Source organism: Ictidomys tridecemlineatus, chromosome 4 (genome assembly GCF_052094955.1).
Source record: "Ictidomys tridecemlineatus isolate mIctTri1 chromosome 4, mIctTri1.hap1, whole genome shotgun sequence".
Classification (NCBI taxonomy): Eukaryota; Metazoa; Chordata; class Mammalia; order Rodentia; family Sciuridae; genus Ictidomys; species Ictidomys tridecemlineatus.
This window is the reverse complement of record NC_135480.1, coordinates 204677144-204697032: the sequence shown is the minus strand read 5'-3', so window position 1 is coordinate 204697032 and position 19889 is coordinate 204677144. Positions and strand designations below refer to the sequence as shown.

The following is a 19889-nucleotide window of genomic DNA, read 5'->3' as shown; positions in this document are numbered from 1 at the left end:
CTGCTGCCAGAGCCCCAGGCAGTGCAGGGCGTCAGGTGGAAAGAGGGGTGTGTGTGTGTGTGTGTGTGTGTGTGTGTGTGTGAGTGACCAGATTCACCTGGACTCCACCTGGTGACCTCACCTCATCTTAATCACCTCCCCAAAGCTCCCCTCTAAACCTTTAGTCGGATGAAGCTTCCACCTCACAGTGAGGCCTTGGGGGACCCTCAGGCCACAGCACACAGCAAGGCAAAGCTGGGTGACAAGGGCAGACTGGGTCTGACTGCATCTAGCTGGAGCCCTCCCTGTTGCAGACCTGCCAGAGGGGACCTGCCAGAGGGGTCCTGCCAGAGGGGACAGCAGCCGCAGCCAGCGGGGGTGGGGCAGGGCAGGTTAGGCAGGGGAGGCCTGAAGAGCGCCCACCAGGCTGGGGTGTCCTCTGGGGTAGTGACACTGCCAACGGGCCAAGGGAGGCCTGAGGCAGGAGAGGGAGGGCGGTCAGGGTTTTGACCCCAGCAACCGGAAGCAGGGGGTTTCTGTTTGCTACAGTGGGCAGTGGGCCGTTTGGGGAGGAAAGCAGGAGTCCGTTCCTGGACCAGTGAGGAGTGAAATGTGGAGTGGACATACAAGCAGAGATGCGCTGGGGGTGCTGGACTCTGGAGAGGGGGCAGGGGAGGCTTCCTGCAGGGTCTGGATAAGACCACAGGGAGCCAAGCAGCCCAAGAAGGTCAGGCCGGGTGATGCAGGGGTGTCTGTGACAAGTGGGGGGACCACCAGGACGGTGGGGCGTCCTAGGAGCGATGGGAGGGCAGGAGGACAGGGCTTAGAAAGAGGGAGAAGCTGAGGGGCGGGCCAGGCAAGGGTGTCTCAGGCCCCCAGGGTGGGGACGGCCTGTCAAAGGTGCTGGGCCTTCCCAGCGGACACGCCCCCTGTCCTGGCCGGGTTTTCTGCCCAGTCCCTGAAGATGCCTCAGCCGGAGCCATCCAGGACGGAGGGCTCAAATCACAGTCCCCAAACACCCTGCCCCTCCTGGGAACACCGGCTCCAGTCCCTTCTGCCTGGAGTTTGGTGGGTGAGGGGGCCCTGGAGGAGCCTGGGAGTTTGAACGGCCATGGACCAGACTGTGAGGAGGCAGGGGAATGGCTGGGGCTGTATCTGGGGTGGCAGAGGTCAAGGGCAGCTCCCTGCTGGGGGTCAAAGGCTGGTGGCTGCCAGGACCCCCAAGGCAGGGCTGTACATCTGAAGTGGGGGCCTCCTGAGGAGGACCCGGTTTCTGGAGGAGAGTTGTGAGCTCAGATATCAGATCTGAGATGTCTCCAAGGCACCCAAGGGAGGATGTTGAGTTTCACGTTAAAAAAGAAAAATATTTTTAAAAAGGTTATAAACCCGTGTGCATAGATTAATCAAATAAATACAGCCCTGTAGGAAGCACTGGGAGGCTGTGCCCCAAAATGTCCTCGCTCTCATTAGTAAGGGTGACATTACATCGCTTTAATTTTATCCTTGCATCTGCATTTTCCTCGCTCTTTATTGAGATGTAATTCTCATGATCAAACTCATCATTTTCAAGTGAACGATTCAGCAGTTTTTGTGTTCGCTGAGCACCTACCACGCCTGCCCCCAGGCCCTCCCCTGCGCTCTACACGGACTCTTCTCCCCAATTCCATGCTTTTGAGGAAGGGAGGAGGAGGATGCCTTCCCGACCCCCTGAGGGCTTGGCTCCCTGGCCAGACTCCCCAGGCCTCCAGACGGTTAGGTCAGAACTGGCAACAAGGGGCTGGGGATGTGGCTCAAGCGGTAGCGTGCTCGCCTGGCATGCGTGCGGCCTGGGTTCGATCCTCAGCGCCACATACCAAAACTAAAAAATAAATATTAAAATTTAAAAAAAAAAAAAAAAAGAACTGGCAACAAGCTGGCCACCGAAGCTATCCCCAGAGGAACAACTAGGGTAAAAGTCCCCTCCACCCAGCGCGAAGGAGGAGGGGAACACCTGATTGGCAAAGAGGGAGAAGGTGGCCCCCAGCCCCCCCATGAACATCCAGCAGGGAGCTCCTCCTCTGCGGGGCTGTGACCTCCAGGTGACCTCCAGCCCCCAGCCCATATGACTTATGTGACATAGGGGTGCTGCACAAGTCTTGCTGCTCTGAGATTAGGGGGATGGGGTGAAACAGAGGGCACCTGGCTCCTTAGCAGCTGGCATGAGGGTGGCTGTGATTTGGCCCATAAAGACGTAGGGGCTCCCATGAACCCTCAGCATGGAGCGCGATGCTCAGGCCCAGGCTTAGCCCTTGTCCTTTCTGTCCCTCATTATTATGTGACTTTGGGCAAATTACTTCCCAGATCATATGGGAATAATAAAACTGATAGTATGAGGGAAGAGTTTAAAAAACCAATACTTTATGCTGTGTTTATTGCTGCACTGTTCACAAGTAGCCAGGGTATGCAGTCAACCCCAGGTGTTCATCCGTGGATGAAGGGATTAAATGTGGTACATCCACACAGCCACGAAAAGAATGAAATCTCACTGGGTACCACCGTGGCCCACTCCTGTAATCTCAGCCACTTGGGAAGCTGAGGCAGGAGGATTGAAAGTTCCAGTCAGCCTCTGCAATTTATCAAGACCTTGTCTTAAAATAAAATTAAAAGGACTGGGATATGGCTCAGCGGTAGAGCACTTGCCCACCATGCACAAGGCCCTGGTTTCCATCTCCAGTACCATCCAAAGAAGAAAAACATAAGTCAGATGGGAAGAATTACATCTTCAGCCCAGCGGGATGTCCACGGTTTATAACAATTTGTTACATAACTTACAAAGAATCAGAAGCAAGACAATCCTAGGCTCTCCTGCAAAGAAATGATAAATGTAAGGAGTTAGAGATGTAACGCCCATATTTGATCATTGTACATTTTATACAGGGGTAAAATCATCCCACTGCACCTCGTAAATATGTGCAATTCGTCTTTTTCCATGTGTGCGGCGATTCGTCTTTTTCCATGCTTCGCTCGGGCACAGGACGGGGAGTTGGTCCTCGAGGGCTGGGGTGCAGCAGGCAGAGTTCCAGTCCCAGATGTGGGAGGCCCTGGTCCGTCCCCAGCGCTGAGGGGGAGACAGTGTCAGAGTTTTCTTAGCAAAGAAGAAAAAGATGAGCCCCTCAACAGAAATCTGGGGAAAGGGTCTAACTGGCCATACAAAGGAGGGCCTCAGGGGGCCAGGCCCTGGATGAGAGGGTCCTCACAAGTCATCAGAGAGAAGCAGACCCACTGACTGTGTGAGAGTGAGGGATCTGCGCCTAGATACGGTGTGTAAATAGAAGTACTAGGAGAAGTACTAGAAGTCCACTAGGAGAGAGGGGGGGAGGGGGGGAGAGAGAAGGAGGGAGGGGGGAGAGGGAGGGAGGGAGGGGGAGAGGGAGGGAGGGAGGGGGAGAGGGAGGGAGGGAGGGGGAGAGAGAGAGAGAAGGAGGGAGGGGGAGAGAGAGAGGGAGGGAGGGGGAGAGGGAGGGGGAGAGAGAGAGAGAAGGAGGGAGGGGGGAGAGGGAGGGAGGGAGGGGGAGAGGGAGGGAGGGAGGGGGAGAGAGAGAGAGAAGGAGGGAGGGGGAGAGAGAGAGAGGGAGGGAGGGGGAGAGAGAGAAGGAGGGAGGGAGGGGGAGAGGGAGGGGGAGAGAGAGAGAGAAGGAGGGAGGGGGAGAGGGAGGGAGGGAGGGGGAGAGAGGGAGGGAGGGGGAGAGAGAGAGAAGGAGGGAGGGAGAGAGAGGGAGGGGGAGAGAGGGAGGGGGAGGGAGGGAGAGGGAGGGGGAGAGAGGGAGGGAGGGAGGGAGAGAGAGAGAAGGAGGGAGGGAGAGAGGGAGGGAGAGAGAGGGAGGGGGAGAGAGGGAGGGAGGGAGAGAGAGAGGGAGGGGGAGAGAGGGAGAGAGAAGGAAGGAGGGAAAGAGGGAGGGAGAGAGAGAGGGAGGGGGGAGAGAGGGAGGGAGGGAGAGAGAGAGGGAGGGGAGAGAGGGAGAGAGAAGGAAGGAGGGAGAGAGGGAGGGGAGAGAGGGAGGGAGGGACAGAGAGAAGGAGGGAGGGGGAGAGAGAGAGAGAGACAGAGAGAGAGAGAGAGAAGCAGACCAACTGGCAAAAACAGAAAAAAAATCTTCACAACAAACGTTGCCAAGGAGCCCAAGAGTGAGCTGCGGCCACAGCTGACTCTGGCCCGTCCAGACTCTGACTCAGCAATTCTGCTTCTAGGAATCCACCTGAGGGCGGCCAGGTCTACAGGAATGCTTGGTCCCAGCTCCCCGGAGCAGCACCGGAGCACCTCGTCCAGCTCCAACGTCAGGGCTGGACGGCCATCTAGGAGGCCCAGGCCCAGCTGGAGAATGCTGGGGACCATGATGCTGCAGCTCCTGGTCACCAGGGAGGGGGACTCAACCTGGGCCCCAGGCCTCCGTGTCCCCCAGGAACACTGCAGATTCCCCCCAGTAGCAGCTGAGTAGCAGGCTGCGCACCCCCCGGGGGAAAGTACTTCCCATTCAAGGGTTCAAGGAGGACAGGAGAGGGCCGTCCCTCATGTCCCACTGCCCATCTTGGTCATATGCTTGCCGTGCCCTCTGGCCAGTCCTGGTGTTTTAGTGTCCTGTGCAAGTGGCCAGTGGCTTCCTCCTGTGGATAGAAGCAAGGTAAAACAGGGGTGAGCACAGGCCCTGGGACTGGGCTCCACTTCCTGTTGTGTGGACTTGGGCAAGTTACCTAAAGCCGTAAGCCTCAGCTTCCTCATCTGGAAAGTGGGGATAATAAATAAAACACACTGCCTCTTACCTGGGGCATTATGGGAATAAAAGGATACATGTAGCTGCGTAATCCAGTGACTCAGGAGGCTGAGGCAGGAGTATGGCAAATTGGAGGCTATCCTCAGCAACTTAGGGAGACCCTGCCTCAATATTAAAATGAAAAGGGCTGGGGGTGAAGCTCCGAATTAGAGCACCCCTGGGTTCCATTCCTAGCACACCACGCATGCACGCACGCACCCGTGATGTATCTAGAATATTTAGCCCTGTTCAGTGAAGATTGGCTGTTATTATTCTTGACAAATAAGTCAAGTTTTTTTTTTTTCACTTTACTAGTGCATGGGCATGTGCTGGGAATTGGGCCCAGGGACTCACAAAGGCCAAGCACCCGCTTTACCCCTGAGCCTCCCCCAGCCCTTTGTAGTTTTAGAGACAGTGTTTCACTCAGTTGCCCAGGTGGGCCTGAACTTGTGATCCTCCTGCCTCAGCCTCCTGGGTAGCTGAGATCACAGGCACATGGTGCCCCTGGCCATAATTATTCTTGGTAAAGGAAAAAAGACTTGGAGGGCAGAGCAGGAGGCATTTGTTCCCAGGCCAGATGGGCGTGGCCCCCTGTTTCTCCAACATTCATAAGTCCACTTGGCTCAGCCACCCGTGGCAGGAGAAGCCTGAGTCAAGGCCCACAAACCCCTGCAGGTGGTAGGTGTCCCAGGGCACGGCCATGCCCACTTACAGACTGAGGAAACTGAGGTTCAGAGAGGCCACCAGCCGGGTTCCAGGCCCCCAAGACCTTCGCTCAGATCCCTGGGGGAGGGAAGTGGAAGTGGAACAGAAGCCCCCTGCTCTCCCTGCAAGGCCCCGCATGTGAGAAGCGACTCTCACCTCTCCCTCCCTGGGAGCTCATGACTCTCAGGCCTTGGGACAGCCATCAGTCGGCGGGGCCCTGGCCCGGCCCTGGCAGGTGGCTGCTGTCCGCAGGGTCTGGGGAAGAAATGCCCTCTGTGCAGTCCACCTTCCCCAGCAGCCACCCAGGCTGCAGGGACGGCCTCAGAGAAGCTGCCCACCAGCCTCCCGCGTGCCCGCGGGGGCCGCAGTGAGCCGAGCTCAGGCCTGCCCGGGGCAGGGGTGGAAAAGAAGCCCAGCTGCACCCTCAGCACCTGCCATTCCCAGCCTCGCTGACACTGCCTGGGGACGTCCTCGCTGCACCCTGAGCCGGGGAGGCAGGGAAGGGGATTTATCAGAAGGGCCTGAAAGCCCGTGGGACGCCGCAGGTGAGGCCAGCCACGGGGTGCCCTGGTCCAGTCACGAGGGCTCCAGGGTCTCAGCAATAGGGATCAAAGGCAGCTGGTGGCAGGTTCTAAGGGACTGTGAAGAGCCCAGCAGCTGGACGGCAGAGGAGGAGGGGCAGGGCCAGGAGTCCAAGATCCAGGGAGAGTCTGCAGCCCGTGCCCTCTGCACCCTTCAATCCTGGGAGAGACGGGTTGAGCAGGGGTCGGCTAGCTGGTGCCACCACGGCTTCCCGGTTGGGAAGGGGGAGTGTCCCTTAAAGCAAATTGGGTGCTTCCCTGAAGAATGGGGACTGATCTTTGGTTGGGATGGGCATGGGTGGCGGGGGGCAAGCCCCCGGACCTCGCTCTGGGTCTCTGTCCTGCTGGCCCCATGTGCTCGGCCTCCCCCGCCTTCCAGGCTGCTGGGGACTCACAAAGCCAAACCTGGAGGGAGGTCCGACTGTGGCCACCAGGCTGGGATCTCGTCGCTCCATCCACCATCCCGCACGCAGCACCTGGGACGGGCCCGTCCCTCCTCCCCAGCCAGGGACTGGAAGTGGACTCCTCTGGGCAGATCCAGGAGAGCCACAGGTGGGCACTGGCCTGGCCCAGCTCTCCTGGGTCTCAGTCTCCCAACACTAGTTCCCCCTGAGCCAACAGGGCCCCTGGGGGCGGTCAGTGTGACCTGCTGGCCGCTCAGTGCCCCACCCAGAGCAGCTCAGACCAGGCTGAATGCGGGACATTGACTCCACACCCCCCTTAATGTCTGGCCACGACATTCAGGTCATCAGTCTCTCCTTGGGGCAGCCACACATGGAGTCCAATAACGCAGGCCACCGTCAGCGGCCACCAACTCCTGGTGCAGATTGGACTCTGCTTCTGTGGGCCTCGGTTTCCCTGTCTGTGCGGAGGCCTGCACATCCCTCGCAGCCAGACGCCGTGTGCTGTAACGACGGCATGTTGGGGCGCAGAGGACACCGGAGCGGGACAGAGGGAGGACGCTGCTTTCTCTGAAGCCCTTCGGCTTCTCTTACATTCAGAATGGAACTTGTGTCATCTTGGTAAACAGTGAGTCCAGCAGTGACAATCACTGCAGGCCGTATGTCAAGGGCTTCCCCTGGATCCGCTTCCTGAACCTTTGCAGGCCCCTGTGAATTAGGTGGCAAGGCCCAGAGAGGTTGAGGCACTTGGACCCAGGTCACACAGCTGACTGTCCACAGGGGATTCAAGCCAGGCTTCTCTGTCCCCGCCCACCCCAGTGGGCTCCCTACAGAGTAGGAAACATTCCCAGAATCCAGGCACAGACAGGAGGGCTCTGCTGAGGCCCACGTTCATGTGGCTCTGTCCAGTTCAGGGTACTCCAGCACCAAGGTGGGCAGCAGTCCCCAGCCTGGGGCTGCCACACGACAGCTGTGCTGGCTGCAGGGCGAGCGAGCGCCCCCTCCAGCCTCCTCCTCCAAGCAGCTCTGGGAGGCCTGGGGACCTCACTGGCCAAGATTCTGAGGATTCACTGGTGGAGACCGACCGCTCCCTTCAGGGGTCCGACCACAAGTGCATCTTGGTGAGTTCCAACCCTCCTCAGCGTGCTGCTGTCCTGCTGGGGCTAACGGTCGGTCCCACCTGTGCTGACCCGGAAGCCCACGCTGACGATGGGTGCCGGGGCCCAGGAAGAGGTGGAGTGTTAAGTTAGGACAAAGCAGAAGCTCTCCGCGCTGCTGGGACCCGGGAATCCTCACAGACTCAGGCAGGGGGAGCCTGCAGCAGCCCTCACCCGCCTGCGGCTACTTCTGCACGTGAATGGCATCTGAAAGGCACCCCCACCCCTTAGACACAGTGAGGGAGGGAGGGAGGGAAGGAGGGAGAGTGGAGCGCAGCCCCCACCCCACCCCGTGCTTCCTCGCTCAGAAACACCAGCAGGACCCAGTGGTCACCAGCCACACCCATGGTCATCAGCAGGACCCAGTGGTCACCAGCCACACCCAGGGGTCACCAGCCACACCCATGGTCATCAGCAGGACCCAGTGGTCACCAGCAACACCCATGGTCACCAGCAGGACCCAGTGGCCACCAGCCACACCCAGGGGTCACCAGCCACATCCAGTGGTCACCAGCCACACCCAGGGGTCACCAGCCACACCCATGGTCACTGGCAATACCAAACCATTGTTGCCCAGAACTGGCTGCCGAGCCAGGGGCGGGGAATGGGTGGGGGCAGCTGTGGCATGCTCACAGAGGCCGGCCTCCCCCCAGCTCCTGGCAGCCTAGTGGCTCTGTGGTCCTCAGGCCTGTTGGGCTTGGGGGCAGCTTGCTGCGGTGGACCGAGTGTGTGCAAGCCCCCTCACGTGCTGAAACCCTGCGGTCAGTACGAGGAGGGGCTTTTGGCCATGGGGAGGGGCCCTGGGGTGGGGTGAGTGTCCCGGAAGCCCAGCTCTGCCCTGGGCACTCCAGCCAGACGGTGAGGAGGAGGCCCTGTCCTCAGCGGTGCAGAACCTGCCACGCCTGCCTTGGGCCCCTTCCCCAGCGCCGTGAAGTCCACTTCCACTGGGGCTAGGTCACACAGCAGCCCCTGGGGGACAGAGCACCTGTGGGCGCCTTCAGGGGACAGAACGGACTAACCACCCCGAGAGCCGGGTGTGTGAGGTCCTCACCCCAGTCCGGGCAGTGGCCAGTGAGCAACTTAACAGCAACCTGCCCCGGACAGTCCGCTGGTGGCCCGTGGGGCTGTGGCCTCAGGCTGCACTGCCTGCTGCTGGACAGGGCTTCGCAGGCCCCGGGGGGGGGGGGACAGGCTTGTTAACATTCCTGCCTGAGTGGCCCCTGCACAGGCAGCTCTGCGTGTGTGGTGCTAAGAGTGTCCCTCAGGCCCAGAGACTCATCACGAGAGGAAAACATGATTAAAAACCAATGCGGCCACCTGATGGGTTTATGTGGCCGGGACAGCGTCAAGGTAGAGACAGGAACTCCCCAGCCAGGCGGCAGAGGACCGGCAAGTCCACTAGGGCAAGCAGCTTCCCTCAGGAACGAAATCCGCTCCTTCCCAGGCTCCGGGCTGGAAGATCTGCTGCTTCCGGAGCCCAGAGCGGGCTGTGGATGGGACACGTCTGCTGTGCCATGGAGGGGGGTATGGGGGGCCCGGGCTCCCTGGGGCCTCCTGCCTTCCTCAGTCACAGCAGCACTTGAAGGAAAAGCAAAAGCACTTGACAGTAACAGAAAACCTGGCCCCAGCGGCTCAAGCATAGGGAATTGGAGTCCAGCAGCATCTGCCTCAGGCAAGGCTTGATCCAGGGCCTGCAAGGCTGAGGTGTCACAGTGTCCTGTCCCTTTCTGGCTATCTTCTCGGTGTCGAGGCCACTCTCAGGAAGGCCCTGCGGCAGGATTCCCCACCTTCGGGTCACAGCTTGCAGAAGGTGACTCATCTCCTCCCCGTCCTGCACCCTGCCAAGTGGGATCCAGGCTTAGGTCTCACTGGCTCCGAGTGGCCTGGACGGGGTCATGGTCTATTCTTCCATCCGTCAGTTAGAAGGGTGCGGAGACAGGGTTGTGTGATCATCTTAAGTCACTGGAGGTCAAAACCCGGAGCAAGCAGCGGGTCAGTCCCACCCAAAGAACAAGCCTAAGCAATCCAAGGTCCAGTGTGGAAGAGAGAAGGGGTTAAGGCCAGAGCAGAGGCCAAGGGCTGTCCCCTGGTACTCTCCAGTGGCCTTAGCACCCGCTGTTCCCTGCCTGAACACCTCCCCCCACCTGTCCCCTCAAGTCACTGCATCCCATACCCTGGGATAGACGGGCTTCCTCACGGTCTCCTTGAGCTCCCCTCCCAGGGCTGGGCTGTGTTCCCACAGCCACCTCTGAGCTCAGGTCATGGTGTGTCTTATTTATTTGGACACTTTCAGCAAGATACAATTCATATACCCATTCAAAATTTATATTTCAAGCTGGGCACAGTGGCATATGCCTGTAATGCCAGTGGCTCGGGAGGCTGAGGCAGGAGGATTACAAGTTTGAGGCCAGCCTCAGCAACTTAGTGAGGCTCTAAGAAACTTAGTGAGACCCTGTCTCAAAATTAAAAAAATAAAATAAAAGGGGCTAGGGATGTGGTTCACTGGTTAAACACCCCCTGGGTTCAATCCCTGGTACCAAAACAAACAAACAAACAAAAAATAAAACCAAGTAGTGTCTTCCTGTCTCCAAATACATAAATATGTGGCAAACAAGAAAGGCGTTTGCTTCAGCTCTGTCTTTGCTCAGTAATATAGTCAAGCAAGAGTTTGTTTCCAAGTGAAAGCTGTGTAAGCGTTTTTGTTTATGTCAAATAAAATCCCTGTTTATTATCTGCCATTCATAGGATCCATCCGCAGCCCAGTACCTTCTGTGTCAGGGGTTCCAATAGAAATATTCACATTTTGTTCTAAAAAAAAACAAAAACAAAAAGACCACAAGTCACAAAGAGATACCACTTTATACTCATCTGGAAGGCTGTCACTAAAACAAATTAAAACGAATTCTACAACCAGCCAGTGTTGGCCGGAGGTGGAGCTGGAACTTAGATGCCTTGTTGGTGGGAATGGAGGGGGTGCTGCCGAGGAAATCACGCCACCAGCAGTGCCGCCCCCGGGTGGGCACACACAAGAGGGGTCAGCGGGGACCCAACAGACACTTGTACCCGGGTGCTCATAGCAGCAGCGAAATGACCATCGCCAGATAACTAGGGAATGAAATGTGGTCCATGACGCACCCGAGTAGGACCCAGCCTTCAGAAGGAAGGGATCCCACGCGCGTTGCACCAGGACGCACCTGGAGGGGTCATGCCCAACACAGGCCTGTCCAGACCGTCTGCACATTTTAAATTGGGTTCCTTTTTACTATTGAATACTAAGAGTTTTTACATATTGTGGAAATGAGACCCTCATTCCATACCATAAACTATTTGCAAATACTTGAGCCGTCTTTTCACTTTTTTAAAAGAAAGTTAGGAACTGGGGTCTCCGTTGTCCAAGTTGGCCTCAAACGCCCAGGCTCAGCCTCAGCCTCCAAGGTGGCTGGGACTACAGGACACCACTGACCTGGCCCTCTGCCCACTCTTGCTGATGTCCTCCACAGCACATGTCTTCATTTTGACCAAGTCCAGTCTTTTTTGTTGTTGTCTTTTGTGGCTTGTGCTTTGGTGTCTAAGAGAGATGTGAAGACTTACCTGTTTTCTTCTTTTTTTTTTTTAATTCTTTTTTTAGTTGTAGTTGACACAATGCCTTTGTTTTATTTATCTATTTTTAAGTGGTGCTGAGGATCGAACCCAGGGCCTGGTATGTGTGAGGTAAAGGCTCGGTCACTGAGCCACATCCCAGCCCCTTACCAGTTTTCTTCTAAGAGATCATTTGACCCTTAAATTGACCTATGTCTAAACTTATGCCGGTACCCTTCCTTCCTGGGGAGTGAGCCCAGTGCGCTTTACCACTGAGTCACATCCCCAACGCTTATTTTTGAGATAGGTTCTCACTAGGTTGCTGAGGCTGGCCTTGAACTGGCAATCCTCCTGCCTCTGCCTCCGGAGTTGCTGGGGTGAAGATGTGCAACACAGCACTTGGCTTTTCTTGATTTCGTTAGCTTTGTGGTAAATTTTAAAATTGAGGAGTTGGTCACCTTTGTTACTATTTGGGGTGGTGCTGGGGATTAACTCAGGGGCACTTGACCACTGAGCCACATCCCCAGCCTATTGTGAAACAGAATATCATTGAATTGCTTAGCGCCCCACTGTTGCTGAGGCTGGCTTTGAACTCGCGATCCTCCTGCCTCAGCCTCCCAAGCTGCTGGGATTATAGGCCACCTTTATTACTTTTCAACAGTGTGTAGGTCACTCTGGATTCCCCGACTTACAGTTCAATTTGAGGATCAGCTTGCGAATCTGTGCAAAGAAGCCAGACATGAGCTCAGTGAAGACTGCGCTGACTTGGTAGATCAACTTGGGGAACACCTCATCTGAACCCCGTATCCTCTGACCCACATATAGGGAACGTCATTTCATTTACTTAGGCCTTCTTTTTCCCAATGTGTGGACAGTTCTCAGGGTTCAAGTTCTGCTCTTCTGTTGAACCCACCCCTGCCCCTGGGGCACTCTACCCCAGCCCCATCCAGCCCTTTCTAGTTTTCCTTCTTAATTCTTTTGGTTGAAGGTGGACAGTACCTTCACTCACTTCCTTTATGCGGTGCTGAGGGTCAAACCTAGAGCCTCACCACGGGCGCTAGGCAAGCGCTCCACCACTGGGCCTCGACCAAGCCCCGGCCCTTCTAGCTTCATTCCGACTGTCCATTGCCGAGTGTATGGAAATGCACTCCACGTCTGCAGTGCCTGCCGTCCTCCTGCTCATTTGTAAATCTTTGCCTAATGCAGTGGGCAGGCATTTTTGAAGTCACCCTGGCCAACAGGCTAGAAGGGCAAGACTGGGGTCAGGCCACCTGCTGGCTTGGTCAGTAGCAGTGGGGAGAGAGAAGTGGGTGGACTGGACTCGCAGGACTGGGGTGGGGGTGGGGAAAGGGCCCATCAAGGGCAGGGCCTGGTGTTTGGCCCGGATCCTATTTACCAGGACTGGAGAGGGTTTGAACGTTAATGTGCCTTTAAACAGCTCAGAGGGCAGCTGAATAAGCCCAGGGGACTCACAACAGCGCTAAGACCACCCCTGGTGTTGGAGAAGGGGATCCACATTGCTGGGAAGGACACAGGACACAGGGGAGAGGACAACATCAGGGAGTCTGTCTCCTCTCCTCCCTCCACAACCCTGGCTGGTGTGTCTGCACCGTCGATGGCCGTGTGACGGACAGCTCAGCAGACCCGAGGGGGCAGGGCGATGTTCTGAGGGGCCACCCACCTCAGAGGGGTCCTGTTGGAGGAGGTCCAGCCCGAGGGACAGGCACGTAGGGTGCTCATTAGATGAGTGTTCTCTGTGCCAGGTGGCTCTGCCCAGGACATGAGCAAGAACGAAGCTCTGGTCAGACGCACAGGGCGAGTCCTCCAACACGGAGCCCAGGGGAGGCACTGGGCCCTGTGGCTCCAAGTTGGCTTTCAGGCCGCCTGCAGGGCAGCATGTCCAGCTGGGAACTCCAGGTGGCAGGGGGCAGAGCAAGGGCTGTCACTTAGGCTGGCCTGGGGAGTGGACAGTCAGGCCCTGCCAAGCTCCCCACTGCCACCCCCCACCCAGCCACCTGCAACCCCCCAGGCAGGTGGAGCTGCTGCTGGGGTCAGTGGGAGCTCCAGGTGAGGCGAGTGCTTTCAGGCGCATGTTAACCCTGGGCCAGCTGAGGAGGGATGCTGGATTTGAGGGACCCAGTGAGTAATGCTGTCCAAGTGTGGCCCTTGTCAGCACTGCCAGGAGCAGGTTAGCAATGCAGACTCCTCCCAGGAGCCTGGAGCCAGAACCTGGGGTCCACATGCTTGCTGAGGTTGGAGAACCCCGGGATCTGACATCCAGCCTGCTCCTCAGGCTTCTGTTCAGACACCTTTGGGAATCCAAGGCCACTGGGGGTCAGGGGCAGGAGCTGTGGCTGAGAGGCCACTCTTGGTAGTGTGCTGGCCAACTGACACGCACCCTGAGGTCCTTTCCATCTGGATTTCTAAGGTAGGGTGAACTCAGGAACGTCCTAACACTGCCACAAATACAGCAGCTGCAGCCAATAGCCCTGTCCCAGGCCTGACCGCCAGGCACTGGACACTCTCCAGTCCTATGAGGCCCAGGTTCTCAGCATGATCTGACACCTGTTGGCTGGGGGGTGGCGGGTGGCAGCAGAACCTTCTTCAGGCTCTGGATTCTGTAGTTTTCTAGGCAGAGCTTCGGATGGATGAATCACAAAATCAATATGCTTCGCGAAAGAAGCCAGAACCAAGGAGGCTGCGCTTGCGACTCTCTGCCGGGAAGCTCGAGACAGGCACGCTCACCGGGGTGCAAGCATTGGAGCAGGCACGGTGACTCTGGCTGGAGGGCGCCTGGGAACCTCACGGACTGGTGTGAATGTTCCAGAGAGGCTGGGCTGCTGCACACAGTTGTCAACTCAAACTGTTCCTTTAAAAATGAATTTTACTGCGTGAAAAACAATCCCTCAATTTAAAACGTCTTCTCCTGGGGAGATAAGGCGTTGGGACTGAATGGCTTTCACAAATGCTCCCTCTAAAGTCTCGGGCTTCCTGATCCTGATGGGGGACAACTGGCAGAGCTCTTTGGTGACTGGTGCCAGGAGGAGGCACAGTTCAGCCTGCGTTGCCTCGAGTCTCCACTGCCACCTCCCCACAAGTGGCAGCAGTGCCCAGTCCCAATTCAGAAGGCACCAGGACCCCACGCGGGCAGGACCCAGGCTGAGTCTGGTCTGAGAGCTCTCCGAGCAGGCGGGGCAGGTGGGAGGCAGCTGCTACTCTGATGAACAAAATCACAAAGAAAAGTGATTCGAGGGAGGTGGAGAGAGGGCATCCAGGAGCCAGGCTCCCTCAGGTACAAACACCCACTTCCGGCATAGGATCTTTATTGGACATGGTTGCATCACAGCGAGAGATGTCCTCCACAATCGCCTGACCTCATCCCACCCCAGCCCATCCCTGCAACAAGCGCACATGGACGCTCTTCATTGACATTAGTGCTAGAAAGTCCAGAAAACTCCTCCACCCACTGATCCAGAAAGCACATAGCGTTTACAGACCCGCAAGCCCTTCATCAAATGAAACTTGGTTCTGGATTAACAGTTTGTGCTAGCATGTTGGCCACTGTGCCCAGCTTTTTTGAGGTCATGTGACCAGGCGAACGCCATGCACGAGCTGCAGAAGCTCCTTAAGGGGCCGAGACCCTCTGTGGAGAGGATTTCCGACCTGTGAGAGCAGCAGTGCCCTTGCTGCTCAGCAGGCCCACCCCGCAGCCTCAACAGGCCCCAAGGTACCTCCCCGTCTCTCCCTCCTTTCCTGGATCATCCAAACTCTGTCCTGTCAGGACCCCACCTGGTCACCCACGCAATGCAATCACATCCTTGCTCCCTGGCTTGTCCCCTCCTAGAGTATTCTTCACACAGGACCTCAGGGGGTGTACCCATCCTTCCCTGGGCAGTGAGCCATCTAAAAGCAGGATCTACTTCTCAAGCACACATGCATCACCAGGCCACAGAAGTGGCCCCAGGGGAATGGAGCCAGGGCAGTTTGCCAACCAATAACCACGTTCCAGGTGGTGACAAGTGTCAGCGTTGACTCAGGTGGCTGTCTTCAGGACTCCCTGCCAGAACACCCCAGGGAAAACCAGAGTAAAGAGCAAATCTTTCAGAACAGTTAGTATGTTCTAAACAAATGTCTTGTTGGTAAATTGAGAGCTATAAGTCAAAGTCCTGAATCCTAAAAGGACAAGAAAAGCAGCTGAGCCTGGTGTCACACTGACCTCTGTGAGACGGGGACGGGGGCAAGCTGGGCGAGGTGTGGGGCTCAGGAGCAGGGCTAGAGCAGCCGCTGGGCAGCTGGCCGTGTGACTCACTGGCAGCTCTCCTGGGTGGATGGAGCTGGGCCTGAGACCTCACCAGGTTCTCCAAGGCTCTAAAAGCCTCCCTTGAACAAAGAGCTTCAGGGTGGGGGAGATGGCCAGACAGCCATTTGCAAGGGTCGGTCATCTTTTGACTGGGGACTGAACCCAGGGGGGCTTTCTTACTGAACCACATTCCCAGCCCTTCTTCTTTTTTTTTTTTAATTTGAGGCAGGTTCTCACTGAATTGCTGAAGGCCTAAGTTGCTGAGGCTGCCTCCTGCCTCAGCCTCCCGAGCTGCTGGGATTACAGGCGTGGCCTCAGCACCCAGCTCAACAGTCATCTTCCACACTGCCTGCAGGGATGGGCTCGTGGGGAAGAGTCACACATGGTCCAGGCTATGACGAACAGTGTAACCTCCATAAAATTCTCCTTAGCTTGGGAAACACACTCTGCACAGAGCAGCTTGGAGAAAATGCTGCAATGCACCAAGGCCCTCGCAGTCCTCCCAGCGCGCCCGCCCGCGGGGAGCCAGCAGGCACAGCAGAGGGGCGAGGAGGAGGGAGGCTGTGGAGCAGAGATCCTGATGAGATCATGGTGCGGAGCGGTGATCTCGCCACAGCAGTCTGGGTGTATGTGTGTGTGTGTGGGGGCACAGAGGCCGCGTTGCCTTGGCTGGCTGGACATGTGGTAGGGAGAAAGAATCTAGGTGGTTTTACTCTAAAGTGGGTTCTTGGAGAAAAAAGGACAAAGAAAAACCACCAACTCAGGCCATGGGTCTGATAAAGCATCTTTCAGACTGGAGCAAACTGCTCATTACAGGAGAGTGAGCTGCCAATTTGCCAGAGTCATGCTGAATATCACCAAATGCAGTGCCACTCAAATTTTAAAGCACCGAGGGATCAAGAAATAGGATGATCGGATCCTTGGCCAGGATTAAGAGATCAATGATTGTTCTTGTTGTCTAAGAAATAAATTTCTAGCAAAATACACACTTTATTAGATTTCACAGCCAGCAGCACTTCTAGCCCACAGCAGATTCTCGGAGGAATCACGGACATTTTGCGTAGGCAGAAGCAGGGCGGGGGAGCGTCAGGCAGAGCTATAAATACCTACGGCTCTGCCTCGGGCACCCCATCTTCTCTGCCCAGTGCCTGAATACTGCAAGGGCTTCCTGTGCAAACACTACAGTGAGCCTGGTGGGCCAGGAAGGTCAGGCTGCAGGAGGTGGCTTGTCAGTGGGGGCAACTCCCCAGCTTTGGATCCTGATCAGTCCTCTTTGTTCAAGGGCAGAGATGGACCCTGGGGCCTGCTATTAAGTGGTGGAGAAAGAGAGAGTGAATTACAGACTGAGATGGAGAGCGTCAATGGTGTTTCTGGTCTGGGCCGAGCCTGCTTTGCCAGTCCTGGGCTGGGGGTTGGTTCTTCATCGCCAGCCTGACTTCAAGCCTTTGGTGGCTATTCAGAACACGGGCAGGAAACCACCCATGGCCACCTGCACCTGGGATCCACCTGGTGTCATGTGCACAGGTTTGCTCCAGGAGGGTCAGCCTGCCAGACTGCAGCTGCTCAGTCTGACGGAGACTCAGGTCCACCAGCCTTCCCTTTGCCACCCCACTTGCTTCCTGGCCTTAAAAAGCCAGAGGACAGCAGCACCAGAACCTCCTGGCGGAGAGGTCTTGCCACACTTTCTGTTCCTGCAAAGGCGGCTGGGCCTCGTCCATATCTGCTGCTGGGGGAGGTGCAGACGGGAGTTTCAGCAGTCAAAGAAGGAGACACATGCCTGCAGCCCTGGTATCATGTTTAGGCACAGGAAAACCAAGTGTTGAACTACTCCCTTCCTCCCTCCAACTCTGCTCCCGGCCCACAGCCCCAATTAACTTGGGGAGAAAAAGGAAAAAGGAAAAGTCTCCAAGTAAATCCTCAAGGCCTGTTTTTCCTTCTCTTGAGGACAGGAAGATGCTCACACTCCCCTAGACACACACCTGCCTGAGGGAGCAGCGCCACGGCTGGGCAGAGGCCCGTGCCTCCTCAGCAACAGCCAGAGGGCGGGAGGGTGTGGACGGCTAAGGAAAGTGCGCAGGAAGGACGCTGCTTCCCGGAGCCCAAGTGGCAGGGACAGAGAATCACCATTTTCTGAGCACTTTTCAGGCTCCCAAAACTAACACAGTGAGGGAGCCACAGGCCCCATGGTTCCTGACTGGCCCTTCCGAGCCAGGAAGACCTGTCCCTTGCAGGCAGCTCTCCCACAAGCCGAGGCAGGGTCTGGCTGGAGCTTCTGGAAGTGACCCTACCTAGCTAGGCCACCAAGCATCACAAAGCTTTCCTGATGGGGTGTATTTGGTCACTGTGAAGCCCTCCATCACAAGGGACCGCCTGAGTGTGTCCCACCATTTGAAGGACTCCTCTCCAGTCACTCTACTCCTCCCGAGAGCCACCAGGGCTCCTCCCACACCCTGCATCTTGGAGGGACTCCCTGGGTAGGGAGGGACCCTGCCACCCGCAGCTGGTCAGCTGATGCGCTGCCTCCACCAAGGCTCCTGGAGCCCGGGGTGACGTGCTGAACCACATGGAAGCCCCACGTGCCATGAGGCACTCGCTGAAATGCCCAATTTCTGCCCCAGCTGTTCTTAAGGAAAATTTGTCCCTGTTTTCTTCTAAATTCTGATCACATTTTAAAAATAAAAGAAAAGTAAAGCCTCAAGAGGGGAAGAAGACAGGAGGGCTGTTGCTCTGCTCAGGAGGGGCCCCAGGGAGACCCGGGGATGCTTCTGCGCTTAAAGACAGTTCCATCCCGCCCTCAGGAAGCCCATGTCCCTCCAGTGGGGTTGTGTCCTGGGGCTGGGACCCTGACAGTGACAGGATGGCACATAGGCAACAGGCTTCCTGTGCCCTCAGTGCCGGTCACTGCCAGGGTCTGGAGCAGAGGTCAGGGCGCCACTCGGGCTGGGACCTGGGCAGCTGCTGGGCACCAGTGGAGCTTGGCCTCACCTCCTAGGACGGTTCCGATGCATTTTCACCTCCCAAAGATGTAAGGACACCCTCCCAGTCCCTTTTGGATGTCCTTAGAGACCTGTGGCCATTCCCCAGAGCAGCAGACAGCCGCCGAGGCCGGCCACTGCAGCGCTCAGGGCCACCACTGTGTGGGCCTATGGGCCCATTAGGAATGTTTCAGTGACAGGCAGGCTCCTCTCCTCCTCCTCCTCACTCCGACCTCCCTTTCCCCTGAGGACAGTCCCAGGTGCCTGGCACCAGCTACAGATCCAGTTTCCCTCAAAGAGTACAAAGTAGGTGTCCATGGCACTTCACCCTGCCCCAAGCTCTGCAGTGTCGCTGTCGGAGGCCGGCGGTGGACTGTCGGAACTGCTCTTGCTCACCAAGAGGACTACGGGGTAAGCTGCAGTGTTCTCTGACAGCGCCATCCTCCGGGTCGGCGCTCACGCGGTGCCTTCCCAGTCACCCGGGGGCTCTGCAGCGCCGTTGGTCACCTTCTTGACTTTCTTCATGTTTTCCATCACCCCTGATGTCGTCACTCTGAGAAAGGGAGAGAACAGAAACAATGAGGGCCCTCTTGCAGGCGATCATGAAGCACCCACCACCTAGCACATGGCTGGGGCTCAGGACTGGACAGAACTGGAGGCCTCCTGCCCTCCCTGTGAACTGTACGGTCACTTGAGCTGAAGTGCAGCAAATAATTCTCACTTTTCAGAACAGTCATGAGAAAAAAATTCTCCTTATCAATAAATATCAGCTGTCATTATCACAACCATCATCGCTGCTCTTCATTGCTGCAGCCTCCACAGCTTTTACTGTGCACAGATGACAATCACGGTTAGGAGACCAATATCTGTCATAATTAACACTTGGAAAGGGAAGCTCGCCAGCTGTGCGGATTGTAATGACCAGCCATGCTGGGTCACTTCTCAGTGATGGACAGAATCACAGATTAGGAGGAAACTTCTGGGCTCAAAGGCTCTTTGCCCATTGGAGACGGTGAAGCTCTCTCAGCAGACTCAGGCTCCGTCTCAGCAGGCAGAGGTCAGCTGTGCTCAGCACGTGGCCTGCTTCACCCTGCGTGCGCCCCCGGGGCACCTCTTCTGCCTGCTGGTGCCTAGCACTAAGGAGGTGCCCCGGAGCTGCTCACTGAACAAGAATTAAACACAGAAGCGAAGAGCCCAGCCAGCCAGCCCCTCCTATCAGTAAGGACGGCACCACCTCTGGAGAAAGGGCGCCTGTGAGGAGACGACGCCTGCCTTCCGGGTGGCAAGGGCCCAGGTTGAGTGCTCCATATCCACCAAGGAGCTGAGTGGCGCTACAATCAGGGGACACCAAGAGAGACACCAAGTGCCAAAAACCACCTGGCCCAGCCCTGCCCCTTTCCTGATCAGTAAAATCAACTCCATCAA

The 19889-nt window shown here is 56.8% G+C and overlaps 1 protein-coding gene and 1 long non-coding RNA gene across 2 annotated transcripts in view; both read right to left on the bottom strand.

Annotated features, from left to right (window-relative positions):
• Window positions 1-2372: 2372 nt before the first annotated feature.
• On the bottom strand, window positions 2373-3326 carry LOC120889928 (uncharacterized). The gene is made up of 2 exons (XR_005734161.2): window positions 2918-3326; window positions 2373-2823 (listed from the first exon to the last, which is right to left on the bottom strand). It is a non-coding gene; the product is annotated as an uncharacterized LOC120889928 (long non-coding RNA).
• An 11109-nt stretch (window positions 3327-14435) lies between these two features.
• The window catches only part of Gpr107 (G protein-coupled receptor 107), a 75987-nt gene continuing 70533 nt past the window's right edge, over window positions 14436-19889 (bottom strand). The window contains exon 18 of the mRNA XM_005321081.5: window positions 14436-19017. Within this exon, the coding sequence (XP_005321138.2) occupies window positions 18921-19017 (97 nt within the window). The 3' untranslated portion in view covers window positions 14436-18920. The remainder of the gene's footprint in view (window positions 19018-19889) is intronic.